Source organism: Leptidea sinapis, chromosome 23 (genome assembly GCF_905404315.1).
Source record: "Leptidea sinapis chromosome 23, ilLepSina1.1, whole genome shotgun sequence".
NCBI lineage: Eukaryota > Metazoa > Arthropoda > Insecta > Lepidoptera > Pieridae > Leptidea > Leptidea sinapis.
Window position 1 is genome coordinate 10,474,354 of NC_066287.1, and position 22,021 is coordinate 10,496,374.

The 22,021-nt window shown below is 35.3% G+C and overlaps 2 protein-coding genes across 3 annotated transcripts; both read left to right on the forward strand.

Annotated features, from left to right (window-relative positions):
• The first annotated feature begins 228 nt into the window (after positions 1 to 228).
• LOC126971230 (GPALPP motifs-containing protein 1) lies at positions 229 to 21,963 on the forward strand. Of its 2 annotated transcripts, none has more exons than XM_050817413.1 (6): positions 229 to 564; positions 1,715 to 2,809; positions 2,909 to 3,224; positions 8,924 to 9,067; positions 10,241 to 10,316; positions 15,452 to 21,963. In XM_050817413.1, the coding sequence occupies exons 2-6, from the start codon at positions 1,723 to 1,725 to the stop codon at positions 15,599 to 15,601; spliced, it is 1,773 nt and encodes a 590-aa protein (XP_050673370.1). In that variant the 5' UTR covers positions 229 to 564; positions 1,715 to 1,722; the 3' UTR covers positions 15,602 to 21,963. The 2 variants fall into 2 exon arrangements, with proteins under 2 accessions (XP_050673370.1, XP_050673369.1); XM_050817412.1 differs by having other exon boundaries at positions 230 to 564; positions 15,449 to 21,963.
• Positions 558 to 1,673, forward strand: LOC126971239 (phosphatidate cytidylyltransferase, mitochondrial). Its single transcript, XM_050817436.1, has one exon. It carries the CDS (start codon positions 611 to 613, stop codon positions 1,619 to 1,621), a length of 1,011 nt encoding a protein of 336 aa, XP_050673393.1. The 5' UTR covers positions 558 to 610; the 3' UTR covers positions 1,622 to 1,673.
• Positions 21,964 to 22,021: the final 58 nt, after the last annotated feature.

A 22,021-nucleotide genomic window follows, 5' to 3' on the forward strand; every position in this document is an offset into this window, starting at 1 on the left:
TTTTTGGGTTATTCAATTTAATAATAGGTGGGCTGCCTAAGCAACAATTTAAATTTAGTTTAGTAGGTATGAAACGTGCAGTGATTGTTTGAAATAGTAATTATATTATTATGACGACGTAGTATAATCCGGCTAAGTTTGAAAGCGAAAAAGTTGCTTAAAACGTAGTTGATTTCGGCTATCTCCGTTTTTTATAAGATTATAACCGTCATCTGTCAATCTATCAATGACTTCAGTTTCATGGTACAACATTGAACACACATTAGCTTTTTTCTTAGAGAGTTTCACTAGACTGGTGGTTAGAGTAAAAGTGTTCTATGGTGGTTAGTTTATAGTTACTAGTTACTACCATTTATTTTCTAAGCCAAGCTAGATGTTTTTGTGCCTAATGTGAATTTCTGTTAAACGTTGTTGTGTTAGTACAAATTATTCTATAGGTTCATATTCATAACGAGCTGTATCGTAATCGAACGTTCAATTCGTCGATTATTCGATTTTGAAGAAGAAGTTGCAAGGAATTTGATTTTATATAAGTATACAATATCTTCTGGAATCGTTTTGCAGGTCAGCATATCCTTTTATAAACAATAATACATATAAAACCATCAGGATGTCGGCAACAGCAACTAAGGCCATTGGAATAGTAAAAGACGTATCACCATTATACTATAGAATACTTTCAAAGTTTCCCCAAAACTTTACCTTTTGTTTTGCTTACGGATCTGCGGTGAAACCACAAATCGGAAATGAAAAGAAACATAATATGATAGATTTGATCTACTGTGTTGAGAATTCCTATAGATGGCATGGTGCTAACTTAGAAATAAATCCCTCTCATTATTCAGCTTTACGATTTCTTGGAAAAGGATTTGTTGCAAGATTTCAGGAGAACTGGGGTGCCAAGGTATATTTTAATACTTTAGTTGACATTGCGGAAGAAAATGTTACAATAAAGTATGGTGTTGTTTCTCAAAAGGATTTAGTAACTGATTTGTTGGATTGGAACTATCTATATTTGGCTGGTAGACTTCATAAACCTGTAGAAATAATAAAACAAACTAACAGTTCTCAGTTGCAAAGTGCAATACAGTCCAACTTACGATCAGCTGTGCACACAGCTCTATTAATCTTACCAGAAACATTTTCTGAATATGACTTCTACTTTGCAATTTCAAACTTAAGCTATGCTGGGGACTTTAGAATGACTTTTGGAGAAAATAAAAATAAAGTTAGAAACATAGTGCAGCCACAGTTGTTGAGTTTTAGGGAGTTGTACAGACCTGTATTGCAACAATTCCATGCTTATGTAGACTTTCCTACTGGAGATGTGCAGTGTCATCAAGATCTACACCCTGAGACCAAACTGCATCATCTTATGCAGCTGCCAATGGTCCCGCAACAAAGAATGGTTAAATTTTGGAACCATGGTGGACCACAACAGGATATGGAAGATGTTCTTCGAGCTATTGCTTATGATATAGATTGTTCAGTGATCTTAAGACAAATTCTTAAAGACATAGTGTGGCAATCAAGTGTAAGACAATCTCTGAAGGGCATACCAACTGCGGGAGTTCTAAAATCAATCAAATATAGTGCTAAAAAGATAGCTAAGATGTTTTAAATGATTTAGTTTTTGTGTATGTACCGTGTAGAATAAAGGTAATGAATAACAACTATAATTTTATTTACAATGGCTCCTTTTTTTTGTTTTCAGGCTTTAATATGCTTTCTGATGAATCTAGCAGTGATTCAGAAACAGGCAGGTTTAAATGCCAGTCAAATACATCTGATGAAAAGAAATCATCAAGAACCAATACCTCAAATTTGAACCGCAATAGGAATTCTGCTGAAAAATTTGATAGAAGAAGTAATAGAGACAGATTTGAAAGGTACCCTCGAGACAGAAACAGGCACAATAGGTACTCTCCTGTTAGAAGTAGACATCATAGAGATGGAAGTAGAGAAAGGAGGTCACGTGATAGGCACAGACATAGAGATAGCCGTGAACAATCAAAGCGTAGAGGTCATAGTGCAAGTAGAGAAAGAAAAAGAAAGTCAAGATCCAGATCTTACAAGTCACCTTTACATAGAAATATCAAAACTGAAATAATTTCAAAGGATAGAGAATCTGATAAAAACAGTAAAAATGTGACAGAAGAGATATCATTGTCTCCATCATCAGTAGTTAAGAGATCAGAAGTTCACAAACCAGTCCAAGAAGAAGTAAAAAAAAGTCAAAGTCCAGTGCCTTTACATGATAATATTGAAAGTGAAGAAGAAATACAACCAGGTTCTTATTACAGCATGGTACCAACTGTAGTTAAGGAGAAATCTGAGGAATCAAGTGAAATTGATTCATCTGATGATGAGAAGCTGAGGGCTAAATTGCTTAGCATAGAAAGAGAATTGAACAAAAATAAGAAGAGGAAACATAAAAAGAAACACAAAAGAAAGACTTCTAAATCAAGAAAGGAGAAGGCTGAAACTCCTGCAAATATTGAGGTGAGCAGTACAACAGATATACTGGAAGTTAGCATAGAGAGTAACCCACAATCAGAAGAAGTATCATCAACTCAGAAAAATTCTCAAGCAGATAAAAGTGATGGAGAGATTTTGAGTGACAATTCCACTGATATAGATCCGAATGACTTAAGACATAAATTGAAAAGATCAAAAGAAAAAAGTCAACCTTTACTTGATGTTTGTGGTCCTGCCTTGCCTCCTCATCTACAAACTCACTTTAGAAAAAGTAATTCTCCAGATGTGGAAGTTGTTGAGACCCCATGTAGTAATGAGGCTAAAAATATAGGTTGGTAATAATTTCTTTAAGTAATTATAATTCTTTGAAATTTAATAAAATTGGGTTAACCTATTTAGTTATTTTTTGTAATAGTTACATGTGTTATAGGCCCATCAATCCCAGATGATCTGCGTAAAGTATTAGCTGCAAAAAGTCAAGAAATACTTGTAAATGAAAGCTCTGAAGATGATGGTATTGGTCCTGTGCCTGTTGGAGCTGAAGAAAAGCTGTCGGAAGCACATGAGCGCTTGGAAGAGAGAGCTTATGAATTGAAAATTAAAAGCTTGGAAGGTCAAAATTTGAAAGATAAAGATGTCAAATCTAGGGAGGAATGGATGCTTGAATTGCCTGAAGGAAAAACAAAGTTTTTGGGACTTGAGGCTCGAAGTTTTAGAGCCAAAGAAGGGCCCGATATGTCAGACAGGTATGTAAAGTTTATTTATTTATCTGTTTCTTTTTTTATATTTTCTCAAAGCACTTTGGTAATGGTTTATTGTTAATGATATGGTATGGTTATTTAAATACGCTGGTATAAATCTCGCAATTTAGGTTAACTAACATGTGTTCACTTTTCACTCGCGTCAGTCCGGATTTACGACTAAATCTCAAAGGACCACAATGTACAGTATTCTGGTTGCCGTACAGATTAATTTATGTATGGTTCATAAATTACACTAGACTTAAGAACAATTAGTTTATTGACCTAAGTTTAAATGGTAAAAACGGTAAATGGTTACGAGCACACACGAACCGATTGATGCTCGAACATGAACTGGGGGAAAATGTGGAAACACGGCACGCGCCAGCGCATTCGGTGACTGGATTCAACATGATGTGCGCTGTTCCATTCGTACACTGATGTTCATCAGGGTAATCATCAGGACGGATCTTTTCATACAAACATTCTCCCTGTGTTAGCGCTTGAACAAGTTCATTATCTATGTCTCTCTATTTTGCTTTTTTTTGATATTTTTGTTTTTGCAAGTGCTAGATTATTTTAAACAGTAGTTAAAATGACTTAATCATATAGTCTATCATGGTTACATTTGCTGATGATACAGCCATAAATTGCAATGAGGAAAACACTGCTTTTGAACCTGCAAAACCTTGCTTGACGCAATAGAAAAGTGCATGCAGTGGGTGCATTAACAAAAGAGGCAGTAAGTCTGTGCATGTAAATTCTCATTGAGGAAACAAATCTGCACCCTGGTTAAATTTTGTAATGAAAACATTACAAATAATGACACTTCCCAATACTGGCTAGGTATTTTGATACATTCATTTTTGCATACATTTGGATACAAAACTCACATACCAAAAAACATGATGAACTGAACTTACAATTTAGAATTAATCTTAAGTGGCTATTGTGAACAAGATAAATGCTTTAAAATTATAATAAAAACATTAAATATCTCAAGAAAAAATTTTCAGCATTAAGTTCTCACCAACTATATCTTCGGTTTGTCCATAATCTCTACATAATCATTACACCTGTTCATAAAACTTCCTTTTTCAACAATTCATTTGCTGTGCAAGCTATGGAATTCTCTTCCCTCTGAAATCAGAAAGGCTCAAACTCTCCAATTTTTCAAAACAATGCTCCATTACATTATTATTTATTACTGTGACAAATTCATTACTAGTTCTTTTCTTGGAATTATTTACTGTATGTGCATGTTTAAATTATATGCATATTGATAACACCACCTTCTGTTATCTTTTCAACTATAACTAATTCATTACAGGTTGCCTGGTAGAAATCGCTCTTAAGCGATAAGGCCGCCTATTGCTTTTCGTAGTCTCGATTTTTGTTATGTTAATTATTTTGTGGTGTGCAATAAAGATATATTTCATTTCATTTAAATAGCACAAACAAGACCATTACAAGTACCTTCAAATAGCTACAATATAAAGTAAGGATAAACAGGCAACAATGCTCTATGATTAGCTTTATGATTACGAAGTGCTCGTCAACGTGATACCCTCTTAGCCTCAGTCACAAAGTTCAATAAAAATAAAAAGGCTCATGAAAAGCTAAACTCTGGCCATTTCGGTGTTTCTGGAAGTGCTCCTCTTGCCCCAATCTACGTTAGCGAACATCTTACCCCAGCAAATAAGTCTTTACATGCAGCTGCTCGAACAACGGCTAAAGTCTCGGGCTATAAGTATGTATGGGTTCGTAACGGGCGAATCTATATGAGAAAAGACGAATCGTGCTCCTGCATTCTAATCCGCAGTCAATTACTTAGGAACTATATGTATTTTATGATTTAGATTTAAATGCGACTCAGTTTTTCATTTCTAAATTCGATTCTGTTGACATATATTATCAGAACGTAAGAGGTATACGTACAAAAACTAATGAAATATATAAAAATATTCTTCAAAATGAATATAAAATTATAATTTTTACCGAAACATGGTTAAACAATCAAATATTTGATAACGAATTCATCGATGGTCGTTATGTGGTCTACCGCCGTGATCGCCATACTTCCAGTAATAGCAAGTTGGATGGCGGAGGAGTTATGATAGCAGTAATGAAAGACATAACTTCAGCACGTATCAGTCATTATGAAAGCGAATGTGAAGATCTATGGATAACTATAGAGTTGAATCTGAATAACATCCTTAAAAAAATAACAATTTGTGCTGTCTATTTACCTCCACCTGTCAAACTTCACACTCAAGCTGCTTTTATTAATAACGCTAACTCTGTCATCGATCATACAGAATAATTAATTATAATTGGAGATTTTAATCAGAGCTCAATTATCTGGTCACCCGTAAACAACAGTACATACACTCTACCATCATACCACCACAATCCCTTAGGTTATAATTTGATTGATTTTATCTCTACTAATAATTTATACCAAATCAATAATATTCAAAACGCAAACGGCAATATATTAGACTTAGTACTTTGCAGTTTCAACTCTGTAAATATAAGTAAACCATTACAATTATTGTCTAAATTAGATCCGTATCATCCTAATCTCGTTTTAAATCTAAATTTTCCCAACCTTACCTTCCTTAAACCTAAGCCCCGTAGCGATTATAATTATTTCAAAGCCGATTATGATGCTATTAAAAAAGAATTAAAGAGCTATCCATGGCAGGACCAACTAAAAGAAAAACATGTAAATGAAATGGTTTCTGTCCTATATAACAAGTTGTGGAAAACTATATCAAAATATGTACCAAAGCGCAAGGTGAAAACTTCCAGATATCCTCACTGGTATACTGGACAACTAATAAAAATACTTTCGGAAAAAAATAAAGTCCGTGCAAAATATAAAAAATATAGAAACCCGCGGGATCGACTGGAATTTGAAATCCTCCGGGATCGGTGTCACTCCTTACATGATCATTGTTTGTCTGTTTATAGGAACAATATTGAGGACAATATAACAAAAGATCCAAAGGCGTTTTGGCGATACATTAAGGATAAAAAGAAAAATAAATGTAAACTACCTGACAGAATGACTAAAGACGACTCCGTGGCAAATACCGGCCCTGAAATAGCTAACCTTTTTGCCTCCCACTTTTATTCAGTGTACTCTAATATAAAGACTCCTACACACAATCACCCATCACAAATACTGTCGGACACACTCATCAATTGTATTTATATAACAGAAACAGATATTATTAAAAAAATCAAAAAAATAAATATTTTTAAAGCTAGCGGCCCAGACGATATCCACCCATTTTTCATTAATAAATGTAGTACTTGTTCTCTCTTTTCCTCTGTTTCTAATTTTTAACAAATCATTACAAGATGGCATATTCCCGGAAGTATGGAAAGAAAGCAAAATAGTGCCTATATTTAAAAAGGGCGACTTATCGAAAGTAGAAAATTACCGGCCAATTGCAATACTATCTTGCCTTGCCAAGCTCTTTGAATCTCTTGTTACTCCTACCATAACTAGGCATATCAGTGCCACTATTTCAAATAACCAACACGGGTTTTTCAACGGAAGATCTGTCCAAACAAACTTAGTTTCCTACGTTTCCAATATTTGCAGTGACATAGATAAGGGCCATGAAGTACACAGTATCTATACAGATTTTAAAAGCGCATTTGACAAAGTTGACCACAATTTGCTTACACTGAAATTAAAAACCGCCGGTGTATGTGGTTCACTTCTTAACTGGCTTATATCTTATTTAGGAATGAGATCCCAAATAGTGATGACCAACGGTTATAAGTCACATACTTACTATGCAACCTCTGGTGTGCCGCAAGGATCCCACCTTGCACCAATCTTATTCTTGTTATTTATCAACGATATTAGATCAGTAATACTCCACTCCAAATTCTCTATATTTGCGGACGATTTGAAGCTTTATGTTACCGCATCCCCTGTCTCCTGTGCTCAACTACAAGCCGATTTAGATAGAATATGGACATGGTGTTACACTAACAATATGTATTTAAATATCAGCAAGTGCTTCCTTATAAAATTTACCCGCAAAAAGAAACCATCGAATTTTGTTTACACGTTAAATAATACAGAGATACAAGAAGTAAGTGAAATCCGTGATTTAGGTGTTCTTATCGATAATCAACTCACATTCAATTCGCACATAGACTCAGTCGTTAAAAAATCTACGCAGATGCTTGGCTTTATGAGACGCAACACCAATAAATTCCGTCGTGTAAAAACCAAAATACTACTGGAATATCTTATAGATGCCCTTATACCCAACGCCTCGACTTCTTTAAACTTCATTCACTAAAATCTCGTCGCAGCTACCTAGATTTATTATTTCTGCACAAAATAGTTAATAATAAAATAAATAATTCTGATCTTCAAGAATGCATATCCCTCTCAGTACCCTTTAAATACCCAAGACAGACGATATCCAAGATCTTTCACATTCCTTACTGCAGAACAAACATTGGACTCAACGCCCCCATCGTCAGGCTTTGTAGATTATACAACGAAGTAAATTCAAAAAATTCAGAAATCGATATTTTCAACGAAAATTCAAAAAAGTTTGTAAAAATTCTCGCACATCAAGCTAACCTGTAAATTTTTTTTTTCCAAGTAGTATGTACCTATATCCTCTTCATTATAAAACCATATAAATTATATCCTTACTTTATATACATTTTTGTACTTAGACATTTTTGACTGTATAAATCACACTGTTCACTGTTACCATTGAATGATGTGTTCATCTTTAATTGTTACATATATCAGAATAATTGTACCTAGCATAAGTTTATATAAATGTGTAATATATGTAATGTTGATGATCCAAATAAATAAATAAATAAAAAATAAATAAATGATAACCCACCATTACCACAGAGAAACAAGTTGATAGGTGAATGCAGTGTAGTTCCTACTTTCAATATTTCTTCATAAGTCTAGGATATTTTTTATTAGGATTTTAGAATTTTTTGACCCCTTTTCTGAATTGTTACTCTTTGGAACTGCGATATTGATATAACTATAAAATAAATTAACATATAAGAATAATTTACTTAGAAAAATAGGGGTAACTAGAGATCCATTTTGAATATGAGACAGGTATGACACATCAACTTTATTTATTTGGTATGTTACCATGCCTGGCATTCTTATCAACAATAATTTTAAAAACATAGAATATAACTGTGAAGGTCAGTCAAAAACAAAGGCAAAGAAATGAATTACATGTATATGTTATAAAAAGTTGTAGTGCCACTCAGAATTTTTGTGTTTTTCAAGAATACTGGTACTGCATTGTAATGGGCAGGGCGTATCAATTACCATCAGCTGAACGTCCTGCTCGTCTCGTCCCTTATTGCCATAAAAAAAGAAAAAACCTCAGAGCTAACGAAGCAAAAAGTGTCAATAAAATAAGAATGGTTCTGAATTGTAGAGACAGTGCCCCACTTCATTGAAATCTTTAAGACATCTCATTAACGACTTATAAAGCTGATCACAGATTTAAAACGAAAAAAAATTGTAGGAGTCAAACTGAGGGGGAGGGACTTAGTATAAAACTCCAACTACAATAAGCGGAAAAATTAAAATAGGATTTGAAACACCGAATATATCCTCCCCATTCTGTTTTAAAAACAAAAAATGAAGTTTAAAAATGTATTGTTGATGGTTCCAGATCCAGTTGGACTGACACGCCAGAAGAGAAGGCACGTAAGGCAGCAGGTGTTGCCAAAGAAGAAGATGCAGCCGAAGCCCTGATACGAGAGGCCAAGGAACGACAGATATCCAGCAGGGATAAGGAGCAGGAGGAAGCTGTGAGGTAACCTAAAAAGCCCTAAAAATTTTAATTCAAATTTAATTTGTAAGAAAATTCATGAACGATGCAAAACTCGAAACCGCGCCTCTCGGGTTCCATCCGATCGCTATAACCGCCTGAGCCGACCTGAAAGTTAAAGGAGACATACGAAAATTTCGGTCAATGCGTCACTCGGACGGTTGGCTCAGTTGGTAAGAGCGCTCGCACGGATTAATATTTCTATTTCGCATTCATGTTTTAATTAATCTTCATATAAATCTGTGATTATTCCATTCTCTTTTCTCTTATTGTTTACTCATTATTTTCATGCCTCTCTTGTTCATGTGTTTATATCTTTTACATTTGTCCAATGAGTTTTATTTTTATATTGAGTAGTAACAAATGATAACTCCCATCAACTCCCCTTGATAAATGCGGTAGAAGACACCCAATGAAGCGACGTCTCTACGCAACGCCAACGGTACGCTAACGCTATTATCATCAAACCAGTGGGAGGCTCCTTTGCACAGGATGCCGGCTAGATTATGGGTACTACAACAGCGCCTATTTCTGCCGTAAAGCAGTAATGTATGAACATTACTGTGTCGGTCTGAAGGGCGCCGTAGCTAGTGAAATTACCGGGCAAATGAGACTTAACGCCTTAGTGCCGCTCAGAATTTTTGGGTTTTTCGAGAATCCTAAGCGGCATTGTAATGGGCAGGGCGTAACAATTACCGTCAGCTGCACGTCCTGCTCGTCACGTCCCATATTATTTTACATTAAAAAAAAACGCACGCTCACTTAAACCAACTGACTGATGTAACGCGAGTGTAAGACGTAGCTGTTTCGCACACTAAAGTAATAAACCTGGCCTGTTCTCATGCGTCGTCTAACAGCAAGTGGCTCTATCTTGACGTATAAATTATCTAAGTATGTAGCCTATATTTTGTCCCGATCTCTTATTCATATACACGCAAAATTTGAATTAAATCCATTCAGCAGTTTATTGATATCTCGTTTTGCCTTCGGTATTGTTTGTAGAACACACTGCAAAGTTTTTTTTAATATTTAATAATCTATATTATGTATGTAGGTACATAACAATGTTTAAGAGCTCTCACGAACATAAATTCATTTTCCGAAAAATGCTTATCATATAATTGTAATTCTGACCAATAAGTGTTGTCTTATTTTCAGGAAGCATAAGAAGAAACATAGAAGAGACGAGAGTCTGCTCGACTTGCATCAAAAGAAATTGAAGAAGAAAAAGAAGGTTGGTTACAATAATGATATTGCTTATTAAGAATTAAAAAGCCTTTATCTAACATGATTCTTTATAGAATTCTAATAATATATCTTGAATATGCCTCTGTGATTTGGAATCCCTATTACCCTATTAAAAAATGTATATAAAAACGGAGACATTTTTTTTGGGCCCACTGAAAATGGTAATGTTTATTAATTGTATTATGCTAGTAAAATTGTAATTAATTTATTATTGTCAACAGGCCATAGTTTGTTGTAAAATCTAACCGGGTTCATGAAATTATAATAAAAAGGCAAACGCTTGATACATTTCCTGTATACAGTTATGGTCACCATGGCAATAAAATGCGTACAATGAAACATTTGTGACATTCATGGGAGAAAATAAAAATATTACTGCAAAATGTGGTGGTAACAGTGATTATCGGCTTTTGAAAAGTAAATAATATCTATTGGATCCATGAACCTCATTTCAATTATTATTTTAGAGATTATACAAATTTAGCATTAAGTACATAGTTTAATATTACCGTGCAATGGAATAAAGTTACATAGACAAAGTCTGTATCTGTGAACTGTGCATCTGTCATTTTGATTTTTATGTTGTCAAAACAGAATTCCGTATTTTTTGTTTCTTTCGAGTTGCGTGAAAGTTTACTTTGCTTTATTATAATTATTTAATTTATTTCATAGATTTAAATATCGTGGTGGGTATATTCCTCGAACAAAAAGAAATGTCTCCTTTAAATAATTCAGAAAAGGTTTTTGAGTGCCATACATTTTCAACTAAATACAAGTTGATTAAGTTCTCATGAACTCTTAAATTATTATAATTTTACAACATTATCTGACAGGAGACTAGGTACTAGACATGACTGCGTTATATAAAATTATTCGAAAGTTCCTCAACACTCCGGAACTGTTGCAAGATATCAATTTTAGAATGCCTACACTTGGTACGAGATCGCAAGAAACATTCATAATAAACAGATGTCGCACAAATGCAGGAGGCCTACTCGCAAAATCGACAACGATACATTCCGAACGATACGATAATACTCCGAATATATCGCACCTACCCTACTCTAACAAATGCTCGTATTCGATATCGTTTATCGTAACCATAGACTAATATTTTGATTTTTTTATAATGTTAGACAGAATGAATTGAAAAACTAAATATTATCTGTGCTATGTCGCTGTTAAGTGTGTAAGTCAAAACATAGTTTAGACGCTAAGAACCATGCCAGATTCTGCACCACCAATTTGGTATCTGATGTGAAAATTATGTACTGAATATAATATGACCACTTAAAATTTAATAAGTAATACAAAACTTACAGATAATTAAATGTAAAAAAAAGTAACTCAACCCTTCCCGTCAACTTCCTATTTCTCATCCGGCCATTTGTATTACTTTCTACGCATAAACAATCAACAAAATGACTTAAATTACTTGGTCGAAAAAAATCCTGTTGAATAGTAAATCACATATAATTATTTTAATTTTATTTATTAAGTGTGTATATTGTATGGCAAATATATCTAAACAACTTAAAAACGATAATAGAAACGACAGCCTAGAAGGTGTCGTTGAGATTATCGTAAAAGTGACGTTTAAATGTTTGTCGAATTCGAATATTCGTCTCTGACATTTTCAACTAAGAGTAGGGTTAGGACCGATAATATCGAAAAATGTTTCGTTCGTTCAATCATCGATATATCGAATATCGAGGTTTCCGCGCTTCAATTAATAGACTTATGAATTCATTCAATAATAACTTTGTCTCTGTTGATATTGATTTAGATTTTAATGTAATGAAATTAGAATTTAAAAATATTATTATGAACAATACAGTTACTACAATACATGATCTATAATGAAGCTTATATATTCTGTAATTAGTTGTTTTTTTATATGCTCTTTTTCAGTAATTGTTAGTTAATTAAAAACTATTATTGTCACTTTAGACGACCTGTATAGCCGAGTGATTAGCGATCCTACCTACTAAGCTAGAGGTCCCGGGTTCGAATCCCGGTAGGTGCAAGCATTTATATGATGAATATGGATGTTTGTTTCCGAGTCATGGATGTTTAAATGTATTTATGTATGTTTAAGTAATTTATTGTATTGACACGTGAGTGGTTCAGGGATTGGAAATAATACTCCGCTTATAGGAACGAGTCTTTATTTGCGTTCACCTTTTCTGTACTTGCACTTGCCGGTCTGCCGCTGTTCCTCTTGTGGGCGGCAGTACCTTCAACGCATCACACTTCACCGAACACTAGGTCTCTTCTATTTTCTTCTTCTTAAAGCGCGTACACCTTCCTTAAAGGCCGGCAACGCTCCTGTGATTCCTCTGGTGTTGCAAGAGAGTATGGGCGGCGATGATCACTTAACAACAGGTGACCCGTACGCTCGTTTGTCCTCCTATTCCATAAAAAAAAAAACTTCCACTTTTCACTACTTCTTCTTTTCTTCTTCTTCTTCTTCTTTACACTTTCGAGTCAGAACTAGAACTGCCGTAGGCCACGCTTAGTACGGCTTATATATCCCCGGATCTGTTCCATTTTCAAAATGATTCTCCCATTCCATCTTTAAATTTAAATTGTACTAGAAAATTATTTTCACTATTTTTATCCTGCTTACACATTTTCCATCCCTTTTTTTCTGTTCGATTTGATCCTGAACTTACTAGAAATTTCCATTAACTTTACAAAAACCCAAAAAATTCTATACACTGGTAGGTGTATCGAACCCGGGTCTACAGCGTCTAAAGTAAACACTTTTCCGCTGAGCTACGAGTATTGCTGACGGAGCTGTTGAAATTAACAATGTCTTGAAGTTTGACAACTCTCGTCATATACTTCGAAGGGTTGCTACGCAACACTGCCCTCTCCCAAGACATGATCGTCCCGATCATCGTTGCTTCCGTAGTACTTAGCCACCCGATCGACATGTACGGTTTTCGGGGGACTTCGAGGGGTACGCTGGATCCTGAGAGTCACATCATTCATCCTTGTGATTACTTTGTATGGTCCCTCCCAACTTGGTTGGAGCTTCGGAGACTTCCCCTTTCGCCTTACAAGATTGTGTAACCAAATCAGGGTTCCCTCTTCAAAACTAGGAATATTAGCTCTTCGATCGTAGCGGGTCTTCATCCGTTCACTTGCCCTAAGCCCAGTTGTTCTAATTTCCTCGTAGATGTCAACCATCTTTTTCCTTAATTCATCCAGATATTCTGTTATACTTTTCGGAGTATCCGGTGGACAGCCTGAGAGTTAATCAGCTGGCAATTTCAATTCCCTTCCAAACATTGGAGCGACATCTGGCAAAAGGGGTCAGGGATTGGAAATAATACTCCGCTTATAGGAACGAGTCTTTATTTGCGTTCACTTTTTCTGAACTTGCACTTGCCGGTCTGCCGCTGTTCCTCTTGTGGGCGGCAGTACCTTCAACGCGTCACACTTCACCGAACACTAGGTCTCTTCTATTTTCTTCTTCTTGGAACACTTCCACTTTTCACTACTTCTTCTTTTCTTCATCTTCTTCTTCTTCTTTACACTTTCGAGTCAGAACTAGGACTGCCGTAGGCCACGCTTAGTACGGCTTATATACCCCCGGATCTGTTCCATTTTCAAAATGATTCTCCCATTCCATCTTTAAATTTAAATTGTACTAGAAAATTCTTTTAACTATTTTTATCCTGCTTACACATTTTCCATCCCTTTTTTTCTGTTCGATTTGATCCTGAACTTACTAGGAATTTCCTTTAACTTTACAAAAACCCAAAAAATTCTATACACTGGTAGGTGTATCGAACCCGGGTCTACAGCGTCTAAAGTGAACACTTTTCCGCTGAGCTACTAGTCTTGAAGTTTGACAACTCTCGTCATATACTTCGAAGCGTTTCTACGCAACAGTATTAAATATATCATTGTCTTGTAACCCATAACACAGGCTATATATGCTTAACTTAGGGCAAGATAATTTGTGTAAAAAGTGTGTCAATATTAGAAACTTTAAATCTTTAAAAATTTTTAAACTTTAAATTTAAAAAAACACAATTGTTTTAGCATAATATATTATAAGCTACTTATATGTACCTAGATATTAGATAATTGTTCTGATTTTTTCTCCAATAAAAACAAAAGAAGGGATTTTTGTTGGTGTAGACAAACCAAGAGTATATCAAAGCTACATGCGAATCTAGATTCAACAATTCATCATCAGTACACTAATGTAAAATTTGCCTGCCAATAGAACCAACTTTGTTTTTTGTTATTAATAGGCTACCTATGAAGTAGTAATAAATGTAAATAATAATATTACTTTATGGTTTGTGAGCATCTTGCATTTCCCAGGGGGGAGTTTCCTTCCATTAAAATAGCCATAACATGTGTATAAAATTATTTAACAAATTGCTCGAGGACTTGAAAATACTTTCATATAATCATTTTATGCCAAGACTATTTAAATGGCTACTTGAATATAATTTTTATGGTATTTATGAATATTTAAATAAGTATTTAGTTTTTGAATGCTTTTAATTTAAGCTGGATAGAGGACAAATTGTAATATTTAAGATCTGGACATACCCTATTCTAAAGCAAAATAAATAATTTCATATTATTTCCTCACTAGACACTCGGCAGTTTCGTGTATAATGAGCAAATTAGCTCACTTGAATGATAATATAGGTACTATTATCCCGTCACTGGCTAAGCTGCCACAAAGCGCGTGGCGCATCATGTCCGTCTTAAGCCGCCGCGCATTACCGACGCCATTTTCAACGGGCCCGTGTTACAATAAAATTTATTGCTTTTGAAGTGTTTCGGCTTGTTTATAAAAACGAACGTCAATGCTTTTGTTATTAAACAAACTAGCGCTTTGTTAGATTACATAAATAATAGATACTGCGCGTTTTGACGGCTCGTCGTATTTACACAGATAAAGTTTTAAAATTAAATATTCTTACTTTTATAGTTTGTTAAATTACCTTTCTTGTGGTATATCGTGTAGCTTGTCTTACTCTGTGTATATTTAACGAAAAAATATGTGCTACCGTTGAGTGCCAAACCACACGTCGTCGGGTTATGTAGGAGTATGTGCTAATAAACAAGGTGATGTATTTTCAGAAGGAGTCCGAAGACAAAAAGGAACGCAGACCATTCAGTCGCGACGTAGACCTGCAGGTGAATCGTTTTGACGAAGCACAAAAGAAGTCCATTATTAAGAAAGCTCAAGGACTGAATTCGAGGTTCTCCGCCGGCGAAGCGAAATATTTATAACGGAAACATCAGCAGGAAGACAAATATCTCCATGGCGAACGATCCAGCGCTGTCCTCATCCATACTCGGCGATTTTGACCAGATAATCGGTCCATCTTATGGGAGGCCTACCAAAATTGCGGCCATCTGTCCGTCGAGCTATGTGCCCTGCCCACTGCCACTTCAGGTTTCACAATCGTCTGGGCTATGTTAGTGACTTTGGTTCTCCTACAGATCTCCTCATTTCTGATTCGATCACGCAGGAAAGCTCCGAGCATAGCCCTGTCCATATAACGGAATAAATGCTAAATTATTATCTAATAATACGTTTTATAACTGAGGGTTACCATAATACCCAGTGTTCTGTATTACCATTAAGTTGCATTAATTCTTAAAACTCAAAGCTGAAGCATTCTCCCAACTTAAAGGCCGGGAATGCATATTAACCCTGGTGTTCCAGATGTCCATGGGCGGCAAGGGCGTGCATATCATATAGGCAATTAGGCAGTGCCTACCTCGTTACGAACCTAAATAAACAAATTTTAAAATGAACGCTGCGGGACTCGAACCCGCGACCCCTCTCTCTCTCGCGTTCCGTGCGAGCGCTCTTTGCACTGAGCCAACCGTCCGAGTGACGTATCGTTGATACATCTTGTATATCATGTTCAACTCTCAAAATAAACTCCATGCTAATAAGAGATGTCTTAATAATTAAGGGTACACCGAGCTTCTAATGAATCTAGGTATTCCCTTCTGATAATTTAAAACATATACATACATACAGCCTACCTCGCTATGAACCTACTCTATATATATAAAAATGAATTGCTGTTCATTAGTCTCGCTAAAACTCGAGAACGGCTGGACCGATTTGGTCAATTTACGTCTTGAATTATTTTTGGAATTCCAGGGAAGGTTTAAAAGGTGAATAAATAGGAAAATTCTGCTAAATTAAATAAAAACAACAAATTGGTTTTTCCTTTGATGTGTCCATACATAATTTCTATGAGAGAATTTATTGACGCACGGTTTGACAGTGAAACAATTTCATTACCACAGCAGGGTGCATATTTTACGAAGTAGTTTTTGATTTTATGATATGTTATTGACAAATTCATATAAAAACATTATTTTATTTATTATATGCAGAACAACGTCTGTCGGGTCAGCTAGTAAGTAAATAAAAATAAATAAGTTAATTTACTACCTACGATAGGCAGTCTACAGATTGCATATACGATGCAAGCAGCGTTTCAAACAACTTATGTCTTGCCGAAGCGCAAATACGACTAGTTAGATCTACAGTACCTACCTTTCTACAAAACCAATACACGCCTCATGGGCGGTAGCTTCACCACTCCCATCCCGTGAACCTCTTTATATAAGAGGGGGCAAACGGGCGTTTGCCCTCTTATATAAAAAATAAACCTTTTTGGTTCTTTAAATCCTTTTTCAAATTTGTACAAATGTTTAAGAAATAACTGCCACTTTTGTTTAATAATAATAAGTGCATAAGTACTATCGGCAAAATTGAACCGTGACCCACTTTAATGTCACTATCCTACAGCCATAATAAATAATAAGGTCGAAATTCGCGTGAACATATATATCCTAAGTAACTGTTTTCATTTTATTAGACATTGACAGTCAACCTATTATTCTCATAAAATCTTTTTCATGCAAATATAAACCTGTTTTTATGTTTTTATGGAAATTATCAACAAAGTAGGCCATGAATCAATTTCGTCGATGGTACTTCTTTTCTTCTTTTTCTTTATTGATTTAGGAGCTTTTATACGTATGTACATGTCAGCCCCATTATAATCTAAGTACATTAAAAAGACAAAAGAAAAACAAAATTCTTAACTTAACAAACTAAATAAAAATGTTAATAAAACGAAAAGCTAGTTATATCTATAGTGTTCAACAAATAAGACTTATGGATTCAAACAGACTTACGGCATCCTTAGATGCAGGGCGGGCAAGTATATTTACAATAATGCCCGTTTCAAATCTGTTCAAGTCCATAAGTCTTACAATTTTGTCTCTACTAGACTGAAATCGGACACATTCCTTTAATCGATGGTACTTAAAATAAGATTTAACAGTGACAGGCTTCATTGCACACATTCCGGTTATTTCCGGTTATGTCCGGCGCCATTTTTTGCCGTGAAACAGTATTGTTTAAGCATTATTGACGTTAAATAAACAACTATAATCACAATCGCCTATTAAAAGGTTGTTAAGAATGTCCTAGCGGCGTTGTATATATACTGACACAATAATAATACTGACACACTTTTTAAACAAATTATCTTGCCCCAAGTTAAGCATATATAGCCTGTGTTATGGGTTACAAGACAATGATATATTTAATACAATATACTTACTTAAACATACATAAATTCATATAAACATACATAAATACATTTAAACATCCATGACTCGGAAACAAACATCCATATTCATCATATAAATGCTTGCACCTACCGGGATTCGAACCCGGGACCTCTAGCTTAGTAGGTAGGATCGCTAACCATTCGGCTATACAGGTCGTCATATATATATATATATACATTAACTTATGCAGATAACAATAAAACATTCATTCAAATTAACATCTTATTTCGTTGCAATAATGTTCAAAGTCTATTTTATACGCTCATAAGAAGCTCGGACGCGAACACGCCTTTATGCCGTGAAACAGTAATGTGTAAGCATTATTGTTTCTATCTGTAGGGTGCCGTAGCTAGTGAAATTACTAGGCAAATGAGAATTAATTCTTATATCTCAAGGTGACTTTATTGGTGATTACTTAGGGTATGTTCCGATATGCACTGCGACCACTGTACAGTGTGACGTCAATTTAGTTTACTGTGAAGCCGTTCATTTATAGCCAGTATACTGGTTACTATATAAAACGGAACGCAATCCCGTATACTGTCAGCCGCAATTTTTGATGCAGCATTCAAATGAGTTTATTATTTAAAGATTTCTAGTTCATTAAAAAAAACTGTTGTCGGAGTACTGTCAAATTAAAAATATTTGTGATTAAACTGTAGATATTGTTTATAAAACGTTAGGCACTCGAGTGGTTTTGACTGATCACGTGATCAAAGTACTGCGATTACCTTACCTCGAAAACGCCAGTACTCACAGTAGAATATGGCGGTTATGACGTCATATATTTCCCTAGGGTACTGCGGCAGTATACTGACAGTCCATAACGGAACGAATTTTTCTACAGTTATAGCACTGTGCAGTGCTCGCAGTGCATATCGGAACATACCCTTAGTATTAGGTGAACATATATCTTGTCTCGTCACTTTTTTTCTCATACAAAAACAGTTTGTTTTTTAGTGATATCCCTCACTTCTGCAATAAAATATACAAATTTATAATGTTTCAATTTGAAAGATTTGATTTGGACGTCTCAAGTCAATTTCCTAATATGTAAATTTTGGGGTTGAGCACAGTATCAACTATAAAGTAGATCTTGTAGATGGAGCCACAACCTGAGAGTTGGACTAGACATCCCAAGATTTACGGTTGATGCGTCACTCGGAAAGTTGGCCCAGTTGGTGAAAGCGCTCGGACGGAACCCTAGAGGTGCTGGTTCGACACCCGTATCGTCCATAAAATTTGTACATAAAAAAACAGTATTGCAATAAAGCATAATGCGTGTTACAAACAGAACCGTACAATCGTTTGTAAAACATCAAAATACTTATTCTTATATACCGTTGATATCGTTATAGTTTTAAACTAGCAATTATTTTATTCAACTATAGTTCAATGAAATGTATATATAAATTATTAAAACTTTCGCGAGACATTATTCAATTTATTTATTGAAAATCGGCTTTAATCACAGTTCATCGGTGTGGGTGCCGGTTAGTTCCTGACTATTCGGAGGTCCTGCATCCGTCTCATACTGCAGATGTGCGCTCGTAGTATGCGACTTTTTGAAAATAAGGGACGATACGAGCAGGACGTACAGCTAATGGTAATGGATACGCCCTGCCCATTACAATGCAGTGCTGCTCAGGATTCTTGAAAAACCCCAAAAATTCTGAGTGGCACTACAATTACTGCGCTCGTCACCTTGAGACATAAGATGTTAGGTCTCATTTGCCCAGTAATTTCACTAGCTACGGCGCCCTTCAGGCCGAAACACAGTAATTCTAACACATTACTGCTTCACAGCAGAAATAGGCGCCGTTGTGGTACCCATAATCTAGCCGGCATCCTGTGCAAAGGAGCCTCCCACTGGTTGACAGAGCGGGGTGCGCCGGCAGTGGTGACCCGCACGTTAGCACTGAAAATTTGTGTCACCGTGTTCAAGGATGCACAAAATATACTCACAATGTCTACTATGTGTATATACTTAATCATCTGCACTACTGGCACAATACAAGTACCCTAGAACAGTAGTGTAACTCAGCGGTCTCCATGAAATTTATACCTACGCTACGTCTGGTCGGAGCACTAAAGTTGGTACATACTAAAAGATTGTACTCTAAGAGCACTAGAGTTGGTACATACTAAAAGATTGTCGGCGCGGCCCGGCTACTAGTGGGAGACTCCTTTGCACCGGATGCCGGCTAGATTATGGGTACCAAAACGGCGCCTATTTCTACCGTGAAGCAGTAATGTGTATATTCAAATTCAAATATTTTTATTCAAAACAGGATTTATAATCACTTATTGAACGTCAAAATCTACCACCCATTCAAAAGAGACTGCCTCAGACCTGAGAAGAATGGGCGCAAGAAACTCAGCGGGTTTTTTTTTATATAAAATATGGATTACAATGTAATATCGTACAATAAACATTCACAATTAAAGAGCCTGAGGGTGTTCGCTTTAATCCCAGTCCGTGGTGTCATTAAGAAAATCGTTTATGCTATAATAACCTTTCCCACACAAACGTTTTTTAACAATTCTTTTAAACTTCGTAACACATTTGTTTTGTACATTTTCTGGGATCATATTGTAGAAACATATACACCGCCCAACAAAAGACTTACTAACTCGACCCAACCGAGTAGTAGGCATAACAAGTTTATGTTTGTTCCTCGTGTTAACATTATGAATGTCACGTACATTACTGTGTTTCGGTCTAAAGGGCACCGTAGCTGGTGAAATTACTGGGCAAATGAGACTTAACATCTTATGTCTCAAGGTGACGAGCGCAATTGTAGTGCCGGTCGGTTGTCTTTGTTTAACAACACGGGTTTCCAAGTAGGTGGCAGAGACCAACCCTTGTCTCTATTAAAATTAGTCAGTAGAAGGTAGTGGAACAACGCTGATGAACCGTGTTTAAAACCAATTGAAATAAAATGAAATGTTATAATTTCTCAAGTATTTCGAATATATATATTATATTATCAGGCATATCTACCAAGTTTCTTTATCTGACCATTGTCACTACAGAATTACATGACAGGGAGAAGTAATTTTAAACTTGGAGTAAGTTTACATGGGGTTTATTAATTAAAAAGATAGTGAGTGTTTAAAAAAAAATCATTAAATCTTGACACCTGAGGATGTAGGTTTGTGGACATTTCTGTGTTAGTGAGAATTTGAGGAAGTTCAAAGTCAGACATGTAGAAGGGGTCGGTAATTTAAATGCACTTAAAATTGAAATATCTGTATTTTACAGTTTCAACTATTGATTATTATTATAATAACTGACTCAATACAATTTGGGCACCGTTGCCCCTTAGAATTCACAATAAGTAATGCCCGAACTTAGCGCTCTGGCTTATATAGGGCACGACCGTCTGTCGTAATGATGGTACCAACTGTTATTTGGCACTTGCCAATGCTTTAAGTTAGCAGACTATTATGAATAAAGGGGATTACTTTTTGCTAATGTAAATGAAATACTTAAAATAATGTGATTTTGTTATATTTTTATCTTTTAAAACATAAATTGGTGAAAATATTGCGAAAAGCTTTCTTATTGGTGTTGTATTATATTATAGATAGAAAGATATTATAAATTGGTATCAACACACAATATCCCGTTCTTAGATAATTTATACGTCTAGACAGAGCCTCTTGCTGCTAGACAACCGATGAAAACAGGCCAGGCTTATAACTTTAGTGTGCGTGACAAGCTGTTCACATATATATATCTACATTCGCAATTTGTATGTCAGTGTGCATTGCTCAAAGTAGAGGCTAACAGTCAACCTCAAATTTTTTCCCCATGTTTTCACAGATCCAAAGTCTATTCTTAACGTATAAATGATCTAAGACCCCGTTGGTAGTATTATAATTTTTAGTTAGAATAAATGAAGAATGAATTAAATGTTGTTTTAGGTCGGTAAAAATTGTAAATATTTTGAAATAAAACAATTCCGCTGATTCCATAATATTTTATTTGTTAATAATAAGAGTGCAATTGATTATATGACTACAAAATCGTAATTA